The sequence below is a fragment of the Gossypium raimondii genome, chromosome 3 (assembly GCF_025698545.1).
Source record: "Gossypium raimondii isolate GPD5lz chromosome 3, ASM2569854v1, whole genome shotgun sequence".
NCBI lineage: Eukaryota > Viridiplantae > Streptophyta > Magnoliopsida > Malvales > Malvaceae > Gossypium > Gossypium raimondii.
The window spans coordinates 5,653,835-5,677,105 of record NC_068567.1 but is presented as its reverse complement, the minus strand read 5'-3'; the positions used below and the strand labels follow the sequence as shown (position 1 = coordinate 5,677,105).

At 34.5% G+C, this 23,271-nt stretch overlaps 3 protein-coding genes and 1 pseudogene across 3 annotated transcripts; 2 read left to right on the top strand and 2 right to left on the bottom strand.

Annotated features, from left to right (window-relative positions):
* The first annotated feature begins 3,435 nt into the window (after window positions 1–3,435).
* Window positions 3,436–5,235, top strand: LOC105796791 (protein DOS2-like; annotated as a pseudogene).
* Window positions 5,236–5,254: 19 nt separating this feature from the next.
* On the bottom strand, window positions 5,255–7,761 carry LOC105796792 (BI1-like protein). The gene is made up of 4 exons (XM_012626595.2): window positions 7,267–7,761; window positions 6,210–6,323; window positions 5,953–6,110; window positions 5,255–5,770 (listed from the first exon to the last, which is right to left on the bottom strand). The coding sequence occupies exons 1-4, from the start codon at window positions 7,532–7,534 to the stop codon at window positions 5,564–5,566; spliced, it is 747 nt and encodes a 248-aa protein (XP_012482049.1). The 5' UTR covers window positions 7,535–7,761; the 3' UTR covers window positions 5,255–5,563.
* Window positions 7,762–8,248: 487 nt separating this feature from the next.
* LOC105796793 (small acidic protein 1) lies at window positions 8,249–8,749 on the bottom strand. The gene has a single exon (XM_012626596.2). The coding sequence runs from the start codon at window positions 8,684–8,686 to the stop codon at window positions 8,504–8,506; it is 183 nt and encodes a 60-aa protein (XP_012482050.1). The 5' UTR covers window positions 8,687–8,749; the 3' UTR covers window positions 8,249–8,503.
* Window positions 8,750–12,354: 3,605 nt separating this feature from the next.
* LOC105796790 (S-type anion channel SLAH3) lies at window positions 12,355–15,982 on the top strand. Its single transcript, XM_012626593.2, has 5 exons — window positions 12,355–12,585; window positions 13,940–14,326; window positions 14,408–15,178; window positions 15,253–15,284; window positions 15,357–15,982. Exons 1-5 carry the CDS (start codon window positions 12,511–12,513, stop codon window positions 15,709–15,711), a joined length of 1,620 nt encoding a protein of 539 aa, XP_012482047.1. The 5' UTR covers window positions 12,355–12,510; the 3' UTR covers window positions 15,712–15,982.
* Window positions 15,983–23,271: the final 7,289 nt, after the last annotated feature.

Here is a 23,271-nt window from a genome sequence, read left to right as displayed (position 1 = left end):
CATTTTGTATAATTTTCTCATGACTTTATAAAATTTATAGTTTTTATATTTCTATATTTTTTATTTTTTTACTATTTTATAAAATATTACAATTTTGTATATATTTTTACTATTTATATATATCTTCTAATTTTAATAATTTAAATTTTATTAAAATTTAATAATATTTATAGCTTTTATTGATTTTTATTTTTTATAATTTTTAATAAAAGCGGGGCTTAATTGCTTTTTTTTTAAAGAGTTTGAGGGACTTTTTAATGTATTTTGAAAGTTCAAGTACCCAATTGGGTGCAAAAAAATAGTAGGAGCTTAATTGAATTTTTTGAAATGGTTTGAGGGATTTTTTTAATGCATTTTGAAAGTTCAAATACCCAAATGAGTGCAAAAAAAAAAAACAAAGGCTTAATTGTTTTTTTTTTAAGTTTAAAAACTTTTTGCAGCCTTAAATTTTTATTTTATAAAGCAATAAATGTTTTAATATGAAGTTCTTCGAGGAATTTTCTCATTTCTCAATCTACACCCAAGGTCAAGGGAGAGAGTGTGATTTTTTTAGTCAACTTAACCAGTTATAATTTTAAAGAAATAGATCTAGTTAAATTAGAGCTCAAGAATCAAGGTAATCGAATCGATTTTAGGTCAATCGGTTAACCAACTTTGATTATTGGATTTGAATAATATATGTTTATTTTTTATATAATAAATTATAAATATAATATAAATAATTAAAATATTAGATTAAGTCAAAATTTTCAATTAGATTTGTTTGAAAATTCAAAAATAAATAACTGAAAAAATAACCAACAAAATCGAATCCATGGATTTAAGGGTCATATTGTTCATTTAACTGTTGGTCCTGATCTCGGCCTTCTCAATCTTGAAGCCGGTAAGGCCCAAAACCCCTCAAGAGGCAGCCGAAGCGATCAAGGACAGCCCCATGGCACTCCACATCAAGCCCCTTTTCCAAAGTTGAATATCTTGAGAAAGTCTTTCTTCTTTTCTTCTTTTATATGTTGGCATAATTTCAAGCATTTTTTTTCAAATTTTTTTAATTTTTTAATTTTGGAGTTGGCCGAAGTGATGGGTTTCATGAATTATTTCATTTGATAATAGTTTTAGCATTGAATTTACTGGTTTTTATCTTAAAAGATTGAATGGAATCGAATTAAGGAATCAGATCAATTGGGTAGGGATAGCATCGAAGGCGTATCTCCTATAATTCACTTTATATTGGTATTTATTATTATATTGCATCCTGTTATTTTATTTCGTTGTTTAATAGAGGAATTAATTGTAATTGATTTCTAGTATGTTAGCAAGTTTCAAAAAATATTATATACTGGAAGGCTTGTATAGACTTTTGTATTGAGTATTGAGAACACTTTTGTATTCGTTATGGAACAATTTGTGTTTACTGCCTAGAGGTAAGTGATCTAAACCTTTTATGTATAAAAGATAGTTTGCTATACTGGGATGTGGTAGGATTTGGATTACTTGTTGTATTGGGTTGAAAAACACTAAATTTACTCACTGAGTTAGGATTTGCAGACACAAGGAAACCGAATTGAGTAAACAATTCATTGTGTTAATGTTTTCTCCGTTTTTATTGCAATGCCACAAGACAACCATCACTTCCATTCAAGCACTCTATTTTCCTAGGCAATTAGCACCGATTTGTTTCAAAAATTGGTAGGTATCCCGCTTAATGTAGCTAGTGGTGTTTTTTTGGTGTTGTTAATTGCTAGACATGGAAGGATCTTTAGGTTATTATCTCTCTAAGTTGGAGGTAGAGGTGCTCATGGGCCGGGCCCAGAAAAAAATTTGGCCCGCATCCTAGGCCTGGGCCCGAAATATGGGCCTAAAATTTTATCCAAGCCCAAATGGAAAAATTCCTAAGCCTGGTGCTGACCGCCCATTTTTAATAAACACCAAAAATTTATTTTAAAAATAAAAAATAAAAAATAAAAAAGTATTTTAAAAATATTTTAAAATTAAAAAAATTAAAAAAATATATATTTATTATATTCGGGCCGGTCCGGGCCTCGTGCAAAAAAAGTGGTGCCCGAGGCCCGGCCCGTTTTCTAAACGGGCCTCATTTTTTTGCCCAAACCCATATTTTGAGCCTATATTTTTACCCGAACCTTCCCATATTTCGAGCCGGCCGTCGTGCCGAGCCGGGCCGCCCAGCCCATGACCACCTCTAGTTGGAGGGTCCCAACTATGTTTATCAAAAGGCAAGAATGAAAGCATTCATCAAGTCCATTGATGAAATGCATGGCGCTTTGTAGGGATGAGTGTTCAATTGAATTAAGTGAAAAAAATTAAGTTAATTGAGTTGGCGAGTCTTATTTTATCATTTTAAATTGATTTGAATTTTTAAATTTTTTTTAAATCGGGTTGCGTAAAAAGACATTCGAGTTGAGTTGAATCGAGTGAAATTGTTAATGTTAACTTAACAAAATTAAACATGTTAAATTAAAATCTTGTTACAATATAACTAATTTCACATTAGAGCATGTAAATTTGAAACTATATGTATTCGAAAACTCTTTCAAAATAAAAGATACTTTAATATGATAAACTTAGATTGGTAATTTACTTGTTTAGGTCCTCAAAATTTTTATTTTGGAAAATTTTATAAAAAATTCATATATTCTTTAGATTTTTAGGATTTTCAATATTTTTAATTTAAAAATGATGTAAATTTATATTTTTAATAAATAATTTAAAATTTTAAAAATTATTTTATTTTATTTTGTAATTTTGTTGAGAAAAACTAATTTGCTCATTTTCAAAATGGCATGGGCCAAAGGGTAATTATATTAATATGTTATTCAAGTTATTCGAACATTTTGAGTCATTTGAACTATAAAATTTAACTCAAATCGAACTTGAAAAAACCAAATTACTTATTTGAGTTCACTTGAATAACTTGATTTAATTAACTCGAAATTTGAAAAAAAAATTAATTTACTCAAGTCAAATTGAGTTTTGCTCACCCCTGACTCAATTAAATAATTTTAAATCATTGTAAAATTAAAAAAAAATCAATTAAGAACTAGTAAAAATGTAAAATAATACAATTAAGCCCTCTACATCATCATTTTTCCACATCAACTGACTATGCCGTCTTGTTATCATTTTTTCCATGCCATTGGTCATGCCAACTTACCACGTTAGCACTTAACATTCGTCAAATATTTTGACAGAAAAATGAATTCAAGAAACTCGATTGGGTGCAGTTAAAAGCTCAATTGGTGCTTAATTGATTTTATTAATTACTTTCAGCAGGCTTATTTGAAAATTTACCAAATTATTAAATAATAACTGGAGCGAACAAAGGTCCAAAAGCCTAGCCTGAACCGGTTTCCGTATAATTTGAAATTTGGCGAAAAAAAAAATTCAAAAATAAAAAATAAAAAATAAAAAAATGAGACACATCTCAAAACGGGCAATCTCCTAATTCCCAAGTCTCCTCCATTCGTCCCTTCAAAAACCCTAATTTCCCATTAATAAAACATTAGATTTGAAATAAAGCCAAGAAAAAAGGAGGGTTCTTTTTCTTTGTTTCTTTTACAATTGAATCTGTGCAATCCACAATGGATTTCTTCAAATTTGTATTTGTCCGACGATGTACAACCCCAAAGCCCTGAACCCCCCACTGAACCGTCTCCAAACCTGGGATCATCCTCCACGTGGAGTTTCGTCGGCCTAGTGAAAACCCTTGCTAGCAAGTCGGAATCGGTGATTGAATCCTACCGGAAGGATTTCGAGGAGCTCGGATCGGGATTGAAGAAGGAAACCGAGATTATCAAGAGCGTGGTCTCACGCGCTGTCACCGACTCCCTTGACACCGGCGCCTCAGTTGCTCAGGAAAAGCTCGAGTCGGTGGGACAGGCTATTGATGACATCGGTAGCTCCGTTTGGAAATCAACGGCTCAGATCATCTCTCACGGCAAAGATACGTTCTTATCACCTTCCGACGATTATGATTCCGATCCTGAAAATTCTAGAAACAGAAAATTAAATATCAATAGTAATAGCGTTAATGAAAAACGGTACAGTCGTTTTGAGATGCAAATTCGAGCGCTTCAATTAAGTAGAATTACTTACTGTGCGGAACCCGAGGATTTGGAGGATTATGGGAATTGGAAATTAGGGATTAATTTGGAAGATAAAAGAGGGGAAATTGAAGATTTGTTAAATGAAAATTCAGCTGTTCAAGATATTTTTAGAGAAGTTGAATCAAATGAATTTGAATATAAGAGATACTGGAGTAACTACTTTTATAAGTTAAGTGAGCTAATCAAGGCGGAGGAGGCGAGAGCTAAGCTCGTTAAATGAGTAATTTCGGGGGAGGAAGACAAGGATTTGAGCTGGGATATTGATGAGGACGATGAAGGAGGGGAGGGTGGAAATGTTGATAGTGAGAAAGTAGGATGATTTGAGTGAAGATGATGATGAATGTTTGAAAAAGGATGAGATAAAGTGAGTTCGTGTAAAGATAGTGATGTTTCGATAATTTCGACCCAACATTCAATGGCTGAGGAGGAAGGGTGGGATGAGATTGAGGAGATTCGGAGTAGTGACGACAATAAAGGGACAATGTTGTTGGGAGCACTAGTAGGGTTGATCTATGTAAGCGGCTGAGTGTTGCAGAGGAAGGAGAGGATTTGAGTTGGGATATTGATGACGAGGAAGAAGATCAGCCTGTTAAAGCTTGATTGAATACCTGTAATAGTATTAATGATTCTTTTAAGATAGTTTTCGTTTTTAATTGATGAGAAACTCAGGTTCTTGTAAGGATAGTGATGTTTCTGTAGCATCAAGCCAACACTTGCTGCCCTAGGGGATAGGAGGAAGGGTGGGATGAGATGGAGGAGATTCGGAGTAGTAATGATGATAAAGGGATGAAGTGTTGGTAGCACTGATAGGTTTTATCCGTGAAGCCGCTGAATGTTGCAGAGGAAGGGGATTTGAGTTGGGATATTGATGATGATATTGAGGGAGGAGGATAAGCCTGTTAAAGCTTAATTTGATATTGATGAAGGCAATCAAAATAAACTGTTGATGCTGGCAATATTATCATTTAGGTTCTTTTAGGATGATTCTTTTTTTTTTAAAAAAAAATCAGCTTCCATAGTTTGCATATGATAAAAGATCAACCAAACATTTAGTTCATTATGTAAAAATTTCTCAGTTATTGAATTCAATTATGTGTCATTTTCCTTTTTTGAATGTTTGGCATACTAGAAAATTAACCCAAAGATAAGATAATCTGTAAATTGATCCATGGACAATGAATATTACATATAATAGAGCAACTTCATAAGCAAAACTCATTAAGAACAAAAAAACGTGGTATTGAACAAGAAGAGAGAACCAATGATGTAAATTTGGGATAGTTCCAATTATGCATATCCCCCATATGATACTGATCAGTTTAGAAATACTGCAAACAGAAGTAGCCAGTTTGGTACTCGTGAAGAAACCACCGGCGAAAGTATTTTAGTGTCACCTTGTTTCGGTTCTTGCCAACCTCACCTTGTGAGTGAATATGATACGACTAACTGTCACCTGATCTCAGAACCCGCATAATGGAAATGAACAAGTTCAGGATGTCCAAATAGAGAGTGGCGGATGCTAATATGTAATCGTCGTATGTGAAGCGCTTGATCAAGTTGTCAGTGTCGTAGACTATGAACCCACAGAATACCAAGGCGCTGATTGCACCGTAGATGGCAGTAGTGGTTGGGCCTAGAGGGAAGAACATCTGGATGATAATAAAACATGTGTTAGGTCGGAAGAAACCTGCATATGAGTGTGTGAAAGCACAAGTGATCTTATAGTGTTGAACTTCTAAAGATTGATGACCAAGACACATGAAACCGTACATACGAGCATGTGGAAGCACAAATAATCGTATATTGTTGAACTGAGACCGAGACATCTCACCTGGATTAGACTGGTTAGGACGAGGATCACAAGGCTGGTGAACAAAATTGGCCCAAGGTAGTTAAAGTCCTTGCCATTCTTAGATGCCCAGAAAGTGTAGCCGGTAAGAGATGTAACCACAGCTGCTGTTAAAATTAGTGCTTCAAGCACTATTCTTTCTGAATCAAGTCAATGAAAAGCAATTTACTTCCAAGAATCCCAGATTTATAACTAGACCTAGAATTTGTTGACTGCAAGCATGGAGTAGGGATACTAACCATCAGTGTTGGCACAGCTCACACCGATTGTGAGACTCAGAAACACGGTGAAGGCGCCAAGAATGATAAAATTCAGTGGGTGCTTTTGGTGATAGACGTGCAAGGGCCACACCACTGCATGGATTGAGTTTTGTAGTTAAGAAATAAAGACAGAGTGTGGTAATGGGGCATAATAAATGAAGAACAGCTCCTAAAATTCTTTGAAGTAATTGCTTTGGAGACAAAAGAGTCCTCTATGAATCAAGCGAAATGCATTTTAACTAGACATATTCATGGCCATGTTATCTGTCCAAACTCAAAGGGCTATCTAAAATTTGGAAGATTTAGACAAAAAATTAAACCTGTTTAAAATATGATATGAGCTCGGACTTAAATATTTAAGACCCAAGCCCAACCCATTTTAAGTTTATAATACTTTATATTATGTTATTTTTATATATAATGTAATTTAAAATACATTAAAAATATAAATCTATACTAAATATATAACACTATTTTAATGTAAACATTAAAATAATATTAAGATGATTATATACTTTTTTTAAATGTATAAAATTATTAAATATTAAAATAATATAATATAAATATTAAAAAAAATTAAAAAATAATATGGACGAGTCTAAAATAGGTTTGGGTAAATCTTCTACAAATATAGGCGAGTTTAGACAAAATTTTAAACCTAAATTTTAGGTCGAACCGGCTTGAACAATCATAAAGTAAGTTAATATCATGCTTAAACTTGACCCGAATCCGACTTAAGCTAACCCATGGTAAGAGTTATAGGAAAGCTCTTAAGCACAAACAAGGGTTCAATGACTATTATAAGTGCGAATAATACACATTTGAATAACTATTACTAGAATTATTAGAATTAATCATTATAATCGATTTGATAGCTTGAATATATTTTGATCTATATCAAAATAAATTTGAACAAATGCCCCATAATTTTGTGTTTCGATCGGATAATCACATGGTTGAAATAAAAAGAATCGCAGGTGAAATGCTATTGTACAAAGGACAAGAAATAGGTAAAAGAAAAAAGAGAGGACATTACAGATGAGGGGGATTAAACAGAGGAAGAGCAAGAGGCCTGAGTTTCCACGTAGGAGGTCGATGATCGAAGGCGACGATACCACAAAGGCGGAGACCATGGTGGTAAGCAATAGCTGTACCGCCAGGATGCCGTAGACCTTGCGGATAAAGCCCCATCGGAGCTCATTCTCGCCATAGCTGAGTCCCGGGTAAAGAGTCTCCCCTGACTCTAGATCTATCTGCTCCGCCTTGCGGGCGTCCGTGCGACTCAAGCTCTCGTATCCGTACATCGTTTTTTTATTTCCGCGGGAAAACCCGTTCGGAAAAAATTCGTCGGGATTTATTTATATTAATAAATTATTAATAGTAAATGTAAATATAAATATTGACAACCAATCAAAATGATTGGTAATGTTGGATCCACGTGTTATTAAGAGCTTAATAAACTGATTATAAAAATATTTTTTTCAATTTGATTATAACAATAAATCTGATTGGTAGTCATAACAAACTTAACCTCATAATAAAAATGACTTTTGGTAATTTAAAATAAAGGAAACAAAAGAGAATTCATTTTTTATATATAATTTATAAGTGTAAATATTGTTTAGTCAAATAAATACACAACACAAAGGGATTTTTGATGGGATTCATGGAAATGGTGTCCCTAAAGAATCAATATATTGTAAAATTTAACATTGAAATGTCAAATAAACTCAAATAATAAGAATTTTAATTTAAGATTATTATTGAATTAAGATAAGTTCTTTTATAAATATTTTAAAAAAAATGAAAATTTCATCAAAATCAATTTTCCATAAAATCAAAATCATACAAAAATGACATTATTATACAAACACTCAACCAGGATATTAAAAATTTTTCTACAAAATTGGGATGAGTGGTGTTAACAAATAATCATGTAAAACCTGTCCACGTTCTATATTTTTTTATATTACGTTATTTTTATTTTACCTCGGTCAAAACAAACAGCAAACAAAAAGAAAAGAAAAGAACAGATTTTATTAAAGAAAAAAGCAAGTAAAAGAGAAACGAGCTAAAAGGAAAATTACATTTATTTATACCGATTTAAACTTATAAACTACACTATTTTGATTTGCATACAGATAAGCATCCATAGTGCAGTTCAGATTCGACTCAATTGAACAAAGTTTTAAGAAGTTTCAGACCCTAAAAAGCGAAAGTAAGAAGGGAAAAAAAAGATAGATGAGTACTTGAAACGATTCTTCTTTGTTTTTTTAGTCGATATCGGAGTCATCATAATCGTCTTCGAAGTTGTTGAAGAAATCGGCATCGGCGAGCTTGTTGTCGGAAGCGATGACGCCTTCGCCGAAGATCTCCGGTGTGTCAACATCGTCGACTTCCATGGCTGAACCTTGGTCGTCTGGGTCCGTCACAAATTCCATCGGCATCGGCCTCATCTTTCCCCCCTTTTCTTTAAGCTTCTAGGGATTTCGTTGGTTTAATTTTAATTTTTTTGGTTGAAATATCACGCTGAGGTTATATAGAGGATGTTTACCCCGAAACGATGTCGCTTCTAGGTCCTTTCAGAAACGCAGCGTTTCAGCCTTTAATTGGGAAGAGATTTTTTCTTATAGTTTGTTTGACACTATAGTAAGGACGCACAACAATGGGAGCAAAAATGGCTCTGAGCAAATCCATATTCCACGGCAGACAGTCAACTGAAAAAAACTCACTTACCCGTAGATTCTCCATGCCCAGAAAAGGTAGGGACTCAACAAAGAAGCTACTATATTCTCCCAACCAAGGATCGTTGAAAGCTTTAATACTCAATCCGTCCCCCCTAACACCACCGGCTGCACTGGCAAGCAAGTCCCTTGCTGCATATGCTCCTCCAAGTATACGATGGGCATGAACCCTAACTCATTGTAAAAAAGTCCCCATCAGAGAAATATTTGGCTTTGATAACACGATTAAGAAGAGAATCTGGGTGAGTAACCAAGCGCACCGCTTATTTGCCAAGCATAGCTAAATTAAAGCAAAGCAGATTCCGAAACCCCATACCCTCATGCTTCTTGGAAAAGCAGAGCCTATCCCATGGTGCCCAATGGATCATTCGCTTATCATTGTTTCCCGACCCTACCAAATAGAATTCATCATCCTCTGCAGCTCCTCACACATACTAACAGGTGTCAAGAAAGCACTCATACAGAACACAGGAATAGCTTGAGCCGTAGTTTTAATCATAACTTCCTTACCCGATTTGGACGACGATTTATTCTTCTAGGAGAAAAGACACCTGCTAAACCGCTCCTTAATAAAAGAAAAAAAAAATTTGCCTCTTGTTTCGACCCACCAACAATGGCAACCCAAGATATCGACCATGGTTTAACGGTGTTGAGATCCCTAATACTAACGTAGCAGCATTCCGATCTTGTAACTTGGTATTTGAGCAGAACATAATCTCACACTTCTGAAAGTTAACTACCTGCCTGGAAGCAACTTCATACCAAGACAATATGCTCTTCATAGTAGTATAGTCGAAACTTGTAGCCCGGGAAAGAAGAAGCTATCATCTGCAAACAACAGATGGCATACAGAATGGCTCCAACGGCTCACCGGTATTCCTGCAAATCCCCTCGAGCCTTAGCTTCGCGAAGAAGATGACTCAGACCTTCTATGCACAAGATAAATAAATAAGGGGATAACTGGTCCGCTTGCCTTAAACCCTGCTTGGCACAATTAGCCCCACCTCCCGGCCACGATATCCACCGTCTGGCAAAACCCATTCTTTGCATAATAAACTCAAAGAAGCCCCAATCGAAACTGTCGTAAGTCTTTCTAATATCAACCTTCAACGCTAGCTCTCCCACCCTCCCTCGACCCTTATTTCGCATATGATGGATCAACTCAAAAGCGACCAGAACATTATCTGTTATAAGCCAACCTGGCACAAAGGCAGATTGCATCCGAGAAATAACACCAGGCAAGGTACCCTTCAGTCTATTAGCAAACACCTTCGACAGAATTTTATACAAGACGTTGCACAAAGCGATAGGCCGCAGATCCTTCATACAGTCAGGCTTATTCATCTTACAAATCAAAACAATTGTAGTGTCATTCATAGAATCTTGGAATGCTCCTTGATTTAACCAATGACAACACTCATTGAACACATCCTGACCCACAACATGCCAACAAGATTGATAAAGGGCAGGGTTCATACCGTCCAAACTTGGAGCCTTGTCCGGGTGCATCTCCATGATCGCCGCTTTGAATTCATGGCGCAAGCAATGCTGCATTCTGACTAGCGTCCACACAAGCGAGTAAAATCATAAAACTACTGAATCCGACTTAGTCGAAGCAGCAAATAAACCTTCAAAATAAATATACTTTATTTATCCTTTATTTTTATATTTTAAAATATAAATAATTTCAAAAATAAAAAAATATTATAATTCGTTTGGACGAGAAATTCGGGGAAAAAATCCTATTAAAAAGCCCAATCAAGTTCACTCATTAAACCGATGTTTGGGGCTTTTGTTTTTCTTCCCAATATAACGTAAAATTTAACTTGTCAATATTTATATTTTATCTTGTTAATTTGATTTTATTTTATTTTTGAGTTAAATTCGACTATAAATCATTTAAAAGAGTCAAATTTAATTATATTCAAATTATTTTTGAACGAAAATATTGATTAAAATATTAAAGTTTTAAACATGATCGTCTATATGATAATCCATATGTTCTTCATGATAATTTTTAGATTTTTGTGAACCTTTTATATAATTTTTTAATTTTAACTTTTATAACTTTCAAAATTTTTTTGACTTGGCATATAAAACAAATCGTACCATATCAACGTAACATACATATAGGTTGCCACACGAGTTACTACGATAATATGTTAAAAAATTAATGTTTTAGTAAATATTTCTATTTTAATTTTAAAATATATACTTCTTTTTAAAGACTAATAGTTAAATTTAACTTAAAAAAGAACAATGATTAAATTAGAAAAACTTAAACATTAAAGACTAAATTTGATATTATCCCATTTTAGTTTCTCTTCCCCCTCTTTTAACTCTGCTCTTCAGCCAATTTGCTACTGCGCCTAATCCAACTTTTAAAAAAAAAAAACTTTTAACTTTCCAAGGGGAAGCTTCAAATATTTGTAGTTCTTCTTTCCATTCTTGTTTTATTTTGAATAAGAGTTGGTGAATTCTCCTTATTAACGTCGAATTCAAGCCACTAGGAGCTAGATCTTAAATTTCATTGATGGCCACCATGCTATCTATTTGAATTAGAACGGTATCATAATTACGCTCCCAAAAAAGCTTTAACCATCTTTGATGCCCTTAACTCACCCTCAGTAACAAAATAAAATCCCAAATACCTATTATAATTAAATATCCACCTTTCACTCCGATCCCGCAATACTCAAGCAGATCCAATTCCAGCAAAGGGAAGGAAGTGAAATTTTAGGTTGCAAATCAGCCTTTATTATCTTATTACTACATTGACCAACTGTAGTATACTTTAGTACTTAGAAAAACTTGTGCCAAGACTTTACTGTTTTCCTCAGTCACTTTCAAACATGGTGGCTTTAATTTATTTAGGTTTTTTTTTTTTTTTAAATTTCTTTGAATCATCCTGTCAGAATTCAGATATAGATCATAGCATTAGATTTAGTTGTACCTTTTTCAACAGCAAGTTTCTTAATAATAGCAAAGGTGAACTGTGTTTGTCTTTGAAAATATAATGAATATAATCATCAAACCTAATTCTTGAAGAGAAAACAAAAGTAGAGGTAATCAATGATGCTTCCCATGGCTCATCAACTACCATTTTTTTAATTTCCAACCAGCTGGAACTTTTTTTATAAAAGAAATTCTACAACGAACACAATTTGTCTTTTTCCAGGAAAATAATGCCGCTATAATAATAACAAAAAAAGCGTCAATTTAAAGTACATCGGTTAGCACCAGGCTGACCCACTTTGGACTCAAATACATATCTGGTCTGCCTGCCTGTTTCTAGAAAACGTGTATTGGTTGTGGTTCTTAGTGTGTTTTTTTGGACCACATCGTATTTCTTTCTCCTACATATATATATGCTGTTGTTCTGATTTCAGAGTTCATCTTCAACTCACAGAACTCGGTTTGGAACCATTTATATTTTCTCACTGTTCTTCCCATTTGTTTTAGAGCTTCCACCATCGGCATCGGAGATCAGCAACGCCGCATTATCCAAGGTGAAGCAGCCGAGTTTGGAGGTTAGAATGGATCATAACGGCGAGCATCCGGCTTCTGTAGAGGTGAAGGAATGTCATGCATCTGGCTTCGGTAGCATCGGCGTAAGTTTACACTTTTTTTTTTTTATATAGTAAATGTGTTTCTCTCGGGGGCAATACTTAATATGGGATCTCTTTGTCTTCATAAATTATGTATATTCGTTGTCACCAGATATGATTTTAAATATGTAAACTAATCCATATATGTCAGATATAGATGTACCAAAAAGAATATATGACAGATTCTTTTAGTTAAATGGTAAACTTCACTAAACTATTTATAAGGTTATGTTTTAGTCATTTAAAATAAAAAAGTTACAATATAATCATTAGATTATATAAAAGTTTTTATTTAAGTCACTTGGTTGTTAAAATAATTGTTGTATGGTCTTCTTTGTTCGCACAATCTGCATCAATCAAAAGCTCACCTTCCTCTTCTCTGATCTTCAATATTAGCCATCAGGTCAGATTTGGATTTAATGTATGTTATTCTACTCATTGATAGCTACTGATCTACTGTATCGATCGTCAAATTGTCTTTTAAAGCTCGTTAACCAGACTTTTCTTTTTGAAAAAGACTTAATAGCCAATGACAAAATAAAAACATTTGAATAGTTCAGTGACTTAAATAAAAAATTTCGCATAGTTTAATAACCATTTTGTAACTTTTTGAAGTTAAGTGATCAAAGCATAAACTTACTAATAGTTTAATAACTTTGGGTATAGTTTATCCTTTATTAAATAAGTTCTTATGCTTTATTGTATTCGAATGTTCTTACCTTTTGAGTTATATCTAATTTAGTGTTGATTTCAAATGAAATGTTGATTAATGTTAACAATTTACTTAGGTATGAATTCAAGGTTAGAGGCTGATTTTGATACAGCTTGAAGATTTAAGGGCTTATTTGGTATAAATTAAAGTTTAAAGTGCTTATTTGGGTATAATAAAATAGTATATTTCATGGGTTTTACTTCAGATTTTAGCTTTGTCATACTTCCACTTCCTTTTCATTTAGTATGTCTTCGGTAAAAAGTATTATGGATATTTTATACTAACAGTTAAATTATATTTTACTTTTTACTTAAAAATGAGTAATTAGTCGCTGCATAAAAAATAAATTAATTATTTTGTTAAAATTTCTTCTATTTCTATTATAAAAACTAATTTTTATACATCACCATAATATATATATGGCGCACCTCGTGTCATCACTTCACTTGATATTTCATCAATCATGTTAATTTTAATAATACAAATTGATAAAATTTTTAATAGAATGATCAATTTACTTTTCAATTTATCCTACAAAAATTAAATTATAGAGTTACAAATACAATCTAAACTACATATACTTTTACCGTCATACTTGCTCTTAAACATAATGAAATCCTTTGAAACATAGTTGCGCATTTGCAGGTGGAAAATGAAACAAATAATTTCTCAAACCAAATCAAGGTTTGGCAACCCAGCAATGGTGATGAGAGGAAGCTTTGTATTTCAATGCCCTCTTCTCCCACTAACCATTGTCATGTAGATGAAGCTAAGGGTTTAGAAAATGGAGTTCCAGATTCTTCAGCTAACATTAAAAACATCAATCAACAACAACATCCCAACCATAAAAAGCTCAAAGACAAGAGGTTTGATTCCTTCAAAACATGGTCTGGTAGACTTGAAAGGCAGCTATCAAATTTACGTGGAAAACCACAGGAAATTGAATCAGATTTAGAGAATATTGAACCATTGGCACTACCTGTGGACCGATTCTTCGATGCGTTGGAAGGACCAGAATTAGAGACCCTAAGGGTATCATTTCTAATACCCTCAAATCATAATTAGACCATTGGTTTCTATTGGAAGAACCTGACATTGTTTTGTTTTTAACAGGCTTCCGAGGAGATTGTTCTTCCTGATAATAAAACATGGCCATTCCTCCTTCGATATCCCATTTCTGCATTTGGTATCTGTCTAGGAGTTAGTAGCCAAGCTGTCATGTGGAAAACCCTAGCCACTTCACCATCTACAAAGTTTCTTCACATCAACTTGATTATAAATCATATCCTATGGTGGATATCTGTCGCTTTAGTAGCCATTGTTGCTTCCATTTACCTTCTGAAAGTGATTCTCTACTTTGAAGCAGTTCGTCGAGAGTATTACCATCCAATCCGTGTCAACTTCTTCTTTGCCCCATGGATAGCTCTTTTGTTTTTAGCTCTTGCAGTGCCACCTTCACTTGTTTCAAAATTGCCTGTACCTTTATGGTACGTTCTTATGACACCAATCTTCTGTTTGGAGCTTAAAATATATGGACAATGGATGTCAGGCGGTCAACGAAGGCTTTCAAAGGTGGCTAATCCTTCAAACCATCTCTCAATCGTTGGGAACTTCGTGGGAGCACTATTGGGTGCATCAATGGGGCTTAAAGAAGGACCTATTTTCTTCTTTGCTGTTGGTCTAGCTCATTACGTAGTTCTTTTTGTAACTCTTTATCAAAGGCTTCCAACAAACGACACACTCCCCAAAGATCTCCATCCTGTATTCTTTCTATTTGTTGCAGCACCAAGTGTTGCTTCAATGGCATGGGCTACGATTCAAGGCTCCTTCGACAATGGAGCTCGAATTGCTTACTTCATTGCCTTGTTCCTTTATTTCTCACTGGTATGTCTAGCCTCTTTAAACATCAAGAAAAGTTCCATATGAACAATTTGACTTATAACTTGTACCCTTTGCAGGCAGTTCGGGTTAACTTTTTTCGAGGATTCAAGTATGTATACATCTCTGTTTACCTATAATTCAGTTCTATTACGCAGACTCTAATTTTTCACTTCTTTTACAGGTTCTCATTGGCTTGGTGGGCATACACATTTCCGATGACCGGGGCGGCGCTAGCAGCCATGAGATATTCAAGTGAAGTGACAAATATTGTAACTCAAACACTTTGTGTCACACTCTCCATTGTTGCTACACTTACAGTAACAGCACTACTTGTAACCACTATATTGCATGCCTTTGTCCTACGAGACCTCTTCCCTAATGACATAGCCATTGCCATTAGTGACAGAAAACCCAAACCTCATAAGAAGTGGTTCAATCTTTCGGACATTGAAACTTTCTTGAAATTTGCAAGTTCTGACAACAAGGATATAGAAGCTGCCTTAAAGATTCCCACTCCAGAAGCCACATCAGTGTAAAACTTCATCATCATCAGCCTTGGTTTCAACCTTTAGCAGCAGGATCTTGCCGATTTTTGTTCTTTTTGAATCTTCAACACTCGATACATGTGAGGAACATCAGTTATTGGTTTCCAATGAGCATGTACGCTGAGAGAAATGAAGGTTTCTGGCACTTTTCTGCACCAAAAGTGAATGAATAATATTATGTATAAAATATTGATTAGTTTGTAAATTGCAAACGTAATTGTATTATTATTGCTAAAATAAAACCAATCAATTTAAAATCGCATTCTAGTTTTTTTCCCCTTTTTTTTCAAAAACAGAACTGTTAAGAAAATGAAATTGAAAGAATTGATTGAATAATAGTGAATTCATTCAATGAGAAAAAACTATCTTTCACTTGAACAAATAGTGTGGTATATATACAAAAGAATGTAACTAATTCTATTGCTAATTACACACTATTAACAAATTCCTAACTAACTGTGCACAAATACCAATATAATAGATTTACATTCTCAACACGCCCTCTCAAGTTAGAGGATGAAAAATATCTTTCATTCCCAACTTGGACATTAAGTATTTGTGCTGAGGAATACTTAACCCTTTAGTGAGTAAATCTGCCATTTGCTCATTTGTTGAGATGTGTTTGGTTTCAACATGTCCCCTTTGAATTTTCTCTCGAACAAAGTGGCAATCTATTTCAATGTGTTTTGTTCTTTCATGGAAGACTGGATTCGAAGCTATTTGAATGGCAGCTTGATTATCACAGTGTAGCAACATAGGCTTTGAATTTTGGACTCCCAACTCAGCTAATAAACCTTTTAACCAGATTAGTTCTGCAACTGTAGTGGCCATGCTTCTGTATTCTGCTTCTGCAGATGATTTGGACACTGTGTTCTGTTTCTTAGATTTCTAAGAAACCAAGGAATTTCCCAGTTTGATGCAATATCCCGTGACTAACTTTCTAGTCATGTTGCATGAGGCCCAATCAGAGTCACAATATGCTTGTATATCAGTTGTGCCTTTAGCTGCAAGAAAAATACCTTGGCTAGGATTTTTCTTGATGTATCTCACAATAAGCAAAGCAACATCATAATGTTCCTTTTTTGGCTTTTGCATAAAGTGGCTAAGGTGTTGCACTCCAAAAGCAATAACTAGTCTAGTGTTTGTGAGATATAAGAGTCTCCCTATTAATCACTGATATATACTTGCATCTTCTAATTCTGCATCTGCATTTTGTATATCTAGTGCTGCATCATGTTCCAAACTTGTCAGCTTCAAATTCTGCTCCAATGTTGTATTTGCAGGTTTTGCATTTGTCAAACCAAGATCATCAATGAGTTCAAGAGCATATTTTCTCTGATTCATGATGATACCATCTTTTGATCTTGCAATTTCAATGCCAAGAAAGTACTTGAGAGTACCCAAGTTCTTCATTTTAAAGTTCTGTTGAAGAGTTGCTTGTAGGTCTTCAATTAAGGATTTATCATTCCCAGTGATCAAGAGATCATCAACATAAATGAGCATGATCACAATCTTGCTGCCTGATAATTTGATGAACATAGAGTAATCATGCTTACTTTGAACATAACCAGTGTTGATGAGAGCCTCATTGAGTTTCAAATTCCATTGTCTTGAAGCCTGTTTTAACTCATAAAGGGATTTGAGCAGTCTACATACATGAGTGCCCCCTAGAGTGCCAAATCCCTGAGGTAATTGCATGTAAACTTCTTCATTAAGGTCGCCTTGAAGGAAGGTGTTATAGACATCCATTTGAATGAGAGGCCAGTCATATAGAGCAGCAAGAGCAATGATGACTTTGACTGTAACCTGCTTGACAACCGGTGAAAAGGTATCCTGAAACTCAATACCTTCTTTGTGACTGTAGCCTTTAGCTACTAATCTGGCCTTATAGCATTCAACAGAGCCATCTGAATGGTACTTGACTCGAAAAACCCATTTACAGCTAATGGGGTGTTTGTCTGGTGGGAGTGGAACAACTTCCCAAGTTGAGTTTGCTTCTAAAGCTTTAATTTCCTGTTGCATTGTAGCTTTCCAACAATCATGTTTAATTGCCTCTTGGCAGGTTCTAGGTTCAGGGATGTGAGAGATGGAAACAGTAAAATATTGAGTATGTAAAGGTAAATGATGATATGTAATGAAGTTAGAGATAAAATACAGACCTTGTGCAGCAGTGGAAGATGATGAAGAATGTGATGAAGCAGGAAAAATGTAATCCTGCATCCAGGCAGGTTGTTTGGTGGTTCTAGTGCTTCTTCTAGGAGGATTGGAGGGTAATTGGGATGGTGGTTGTGGTGCAGGAGAAGTAGAGATGGAAGGTGGTGGTGGTGATTGTTGGATCGTCGGCACCCCTACGGCGCAGCGAAAAAAAAAATCGGTGACCCTAACCATGGATCCATGTGTGAGGAATGAATCGGGGTGATCAAGGTTACGAAATTACCTAATGTTTATTCAGAGTAGACAGCAACACCTCAACAACGAGTAGTCTGATCTGCTGTCGAACCAAGCCGCAATCTATCGTGATCCCGGCCTCTACGTAATCCACCCAGTTGACTACGAACGAAAGGAATCCCCAAAACAGTTTTGAGAGTTATTTTTCTTTGACGGCTGCTAGGCTCAAACAAAGAAAAACGGGATTATATATATATCCTTTTGTTTTAGGGTTTTTAGGAATTAAATAAATATAATAATATTTTAAACCGAAAATTATAATTACATTAATTATAATATAAGTTCGGTAAACTATATATTTATTTGAATTCTTATGTTAACCAAATTCATGTCCTCACTATACGTACAACAACATTGTACATAATGTGTTGGAAATTTGATTACCGAATTAAATTAATTCTATAATTAATTTAATTCAAGCGACCCCAAAAAACAATACCAACTATGGTTTATTCCGTTCATTTCAACTATAGAGTGTGACCATGTAGGTTCCTGTAACGTTAGCAGTAACACTAGAATGATTCTAATGCTACAAACAATGAGTGGCATCTAGCAATGCATCATTGCTACCTAAGTCACAAGAGATCATGATTCGACATAACCTTTTTTTTATGATTAACCTTTTATGCAATAATCTTTAAGTCCTTTATCTCTGGATTGGACACAAGTCATGGAATAGTCACACTTGTATTGTCCATTCCATGTTCCTTGATATCTTAAGCAGACTACAATATACAAATAAGTATGACATCTAATATAAACTTATTTGAGCATGGCCATGCATTTCTAGTCTCACTTAATCAAGTGGCCTAAGATATTACTCCTATTATGTAGGAGGGACTTATCCTATATCGACCAACCATATCCCTCTACATAGATTATGGTATATCCAACATCAGTCTTTATAGAACAACCGATTCATTTGCACGTTTGATCGTATCAAAATATACAACTCACGATGTTGGGATTATGATGATCTCAAGTCTGAGGATCATATAAATATTAATCATTATGAGTAATGTCGTGACAATTACATAATAATCCAAGAAACATACTCATAACGGGTCAGTCCAATATGTTGTTCTCTAACACACATATTCATGTAATGATTCTGACATTCCATATCAATGACAACTCTTTATCATCAATCAACTACATGTTAGTCTTAATGCATTATCGTTGTCCTATCCAACAATAATACTTGACTAAGGAACTTTTAAGAATAATCATATTATTCTCAGGACATTATTATAAAATAGTTTATTTATATACACAGAAAAGAAACTAAAATAATAATGGTAACGCCTTATATTAATAAACATGATAAATCAAGTATGTTATTACAACCATCTCATGATTGATCTTTGGGTATACTCTAACAGTGGTGATATTGGGGTGGTTATAAGGAGAAAATCGAGATCATATAAGAAACCAAATGCATTGACATCCAAGGGAAAGAGTGGTTGACATTTTGATGGTGTTTTAAAAGGGAAGATGGACTCATGAAATATGACATCTCGACTTACAAAAAAATTTTGTGAAATAGGATTGAATAGTATATACCCTTTTTGTACTTGAGAATATCCTATAAAGATAGATGGTGTTGCTTTTGGAGAAAACTTGTAATGATAATTGGTGACTGTTGCATAGCAGAAACAACCAAAAGTTTTGAGATGAGAAAGGTTTGGTGGCTTATGATATAACATTTCAAAATATGTTTTCAATCCAATCACTGCTGAGGGTAACCTATTAATCAAATAACAGGTAGTTAAGACACATTCCCCCCAAAACTTGACTGGCATTTGAGAATGAAATTTTAATGCTTTTGCAATATCTAAAAGGTGGCGGTGTTTGTGTTCTGCCACACCATTTTGCTGTGGTGTGTTGACACAAGAGGATTGGTGAATGATGCCAAGTGAGTGAAAAAATGGAGTTCCTTCTTTTGTGAAGAATTCATGACCATTGTCACTTCGAACAACCCGAACTACCCCAGAAAATTATGTTTTGGCTAATGTAATGAATTATTTAAGGTAAAGAAAGGTATCACTCTTAAGTTTTAAAAGATAAATCCATGTCATCCGAGTGTGGTCATCAACAATTGTTAAAAAATATCTATGGCCAGAATGAGTTGATATTCTATCGGGACCCCAAAGATCAATATGGATAAGGGTGAAATGTGTTGATTCCCTTGAATCACTTTGTGGGAAAGGCAGTCTTGTTTGTTTTGCCAATGGACAGATAGTGCAAGTTTGAATATCATGTGAATGTACAGAAACATTATGTAAAAAATGTATTTTATTCATCTTTGAAAGAGAAGTGTGACCAAGTCTAACATGCCACAAAGGATAATCAACATGCTTAGAAACAGATAGAGAAGTAACATCTGAAGGTTTTACAGGAAAAGATACAGTTGGAGATGTATGAGTTGGTGGCAGATAGAGGCCATCTTGTTCTTTACCAATCCCCATCATCCTTCCATTGCAAAGGTCCTGCAAAATGCAAAATGTAGGATAAAAGGAAACAAAACAGTTAAGATCTTTTGTGAGTTTTGAAATGGAGATGAGGTTAAAACTGAAGGAAGGTATGTAAAGGACATCTTTGAGGGTGTGATGAGGTGTAAGGTTGTGATTACCAATATGAGTGATGGTGGCAGTGTTAACAGTAGGCAATTTAACAAAAGAATTGGTAGCACATGCAACAAGTTTAATTAAAGAATTAAAAGCATAAGTCACGTGATTAGAAGCCCTAGTATCAAGGATCCAATAAATTGGATTTGATGCAGGGGATATACCTGTCATGTGAGCCACAGGTTGCACAGGTTGCACATATTGCTCCTTGTTTAATAGGTTCAAGAGCTGTTGATACTGTTCAGCAGTGAATGTAGGAGCAGAAATGATTGATGATGAAGAGGCATTCATATAAGGAGAATAAGAAGAATCAGCAACAACATGATTGGCAGTTGGTGATTTCTTCTTGGTGAACTTAAAGTCAGCAGGAAAACCAGTGAGGCGATAACACTCTGCTTGGATGTGGCTTTTTTCTGGCATTAACTACAAATCAAATCAGAACGCTTCTTGGGAGCTAAATAAGTTGATGATTGCTGACTGAGAAGAGTAGTAAGCTCAGAGATAGGTAGAGGAGAAGCAAGCTCACGTTGAGTTTCATCATGCATAACAAGAGAGTAAGCCTGATTAACAATGGGTAAAGGCTACATCAAAAGAACTTAGGATCGAACATTAGAATAAGTTTCATTTAAGCCCATCAAAAATTGAAAAAGACGCTGTTGTTGAAGTTGAGCAGATCTGCGAGTGAGATCATAATCACAGGTAGAGGAAGGAACAAGAACGTCGTATTCATCCAGAGTAATCGAAGTTTAGTGAAATAAGTGGAAATAGAAGAAGTTCCCTGAGTGTGAGTAGAGATAGCGCGATGAAGATAGTAAATGCGAGAACCATCTACCTTATCATACCTTTCCTGAGGATCCTTCCAAACAATGGCTGTATTGGAAGCAAAAACGATCCCAACAGAGAGTTCCTTAGTGACAGTGTTGAGAATCCAAGAGAAGACCAGAGCATTGCACCGATCCCAATGAGGCTTTAGATCTGCATCGAAACCGTCGCGAGAGCAGGAACCATCTATGAAACCAAGCTTATTCTTGGCAAGGAGGACGATACGCATAGATCTGCTCCAAACGCAATAGTTATCGATGCGGTGGTGATGAGAAACCAAAACCATCCCTGGCATGTCAGAAGGATGCAAATAGAGAGGGTGACTGAACGGCAGGGTGGTAGAGGAAGGATTAGCCATCAAGAAAGAAATGAAATAATGAAGAAATCTGGGTAACGGAAAAAATGAAGGAATGAAAGAATGAAAAAAATCTGGATCGAAGATGATCAGAGGAAAACTGATCTTAGGCTCATGATACCATGTTAAGAAAATGAAATTGAAAGAATTGATTGAATAATAGTGAATTCATTCAATGAGAAAAAACTATCTTTTCACTTGAACAAATAGTGTGGTATATATACAAAAGAATTTAACTAATCCTATTGCTAATTACACACTATTAACAAATTCCTAACTAACTGTCCACAAATACCAATATAATAGATTTACATTCTCAACAAGAACAGCCTGCTTAAAGCATCTTGTGATTGGTTGTCCGAATGGAAACTTCATATGAGTTTGGTAAGTTCATTATGTCAACTGTTGGAGGCGGATTCATTAGAGCATGTAATATTTAAGGGAAAAAAGTTTAACCACCTCAATTTCCAACAGTATAATTCTTGTGTTTAATGTAATAAGAAAAATAACATATTTAATGTAAATAATACTTAAAATGAAAAATATTTTGTAAGCAATAGTACAATATTATAAAATATTATTTGCTACAATGTTTAAAAAGAAATATTGTATAATCATAATTTCATTTTTCAATTTTGATGTCTGCAAATTCGATATAAATGCAAATTCGATATAAATAAATTAGTTTTATTAATGATTTTTTACTTATAAAATTAAACTTGTAGCACCTCCTAGCATATGTTTTCTCGTGCTTTTTTTTTGTCTGATTTGACTAAAACTTTGATGAAGACATTGAAATCCTCTAGATAATGCAACATATAGTTGGTCATGAGAAAAAACATGTTGTGGCAAATATACTTTTATTGTCGGTATTGTTTGGCCTTGTGCTTTGTTAATGGTCATAGCAAAACAAAGACGTATTAGAAATTGTTTTCACTTGAACTGAAAAGGGTATCCTTCATTTTCTGTAGGTGAGTGGAATTCTTGATAAAAGGACTTGACTTCGAGCAAGTTGATCAATTGTTATCTCAGAGTGTCTTAGATTATTATTGAAACGTTTGTGGACCATTTTTTTTCCATAGCGTAAGTCATTTGATGGATCCAAATTTCTTAAAACTATTATCAGACAATAGACTTTTAAGATCAATTTGTGTGGAGGCAAATCATTTGGTGGAAGTGTATTCAAGATTTCTTCTAGATGGTTATAATTTGTATCATCCATAGCTTGCTCGAAACTACTGAATATTTTACTATCACCTGGGAAGATGTTTATCATCTTCTCATTGATTTTGTCCACAT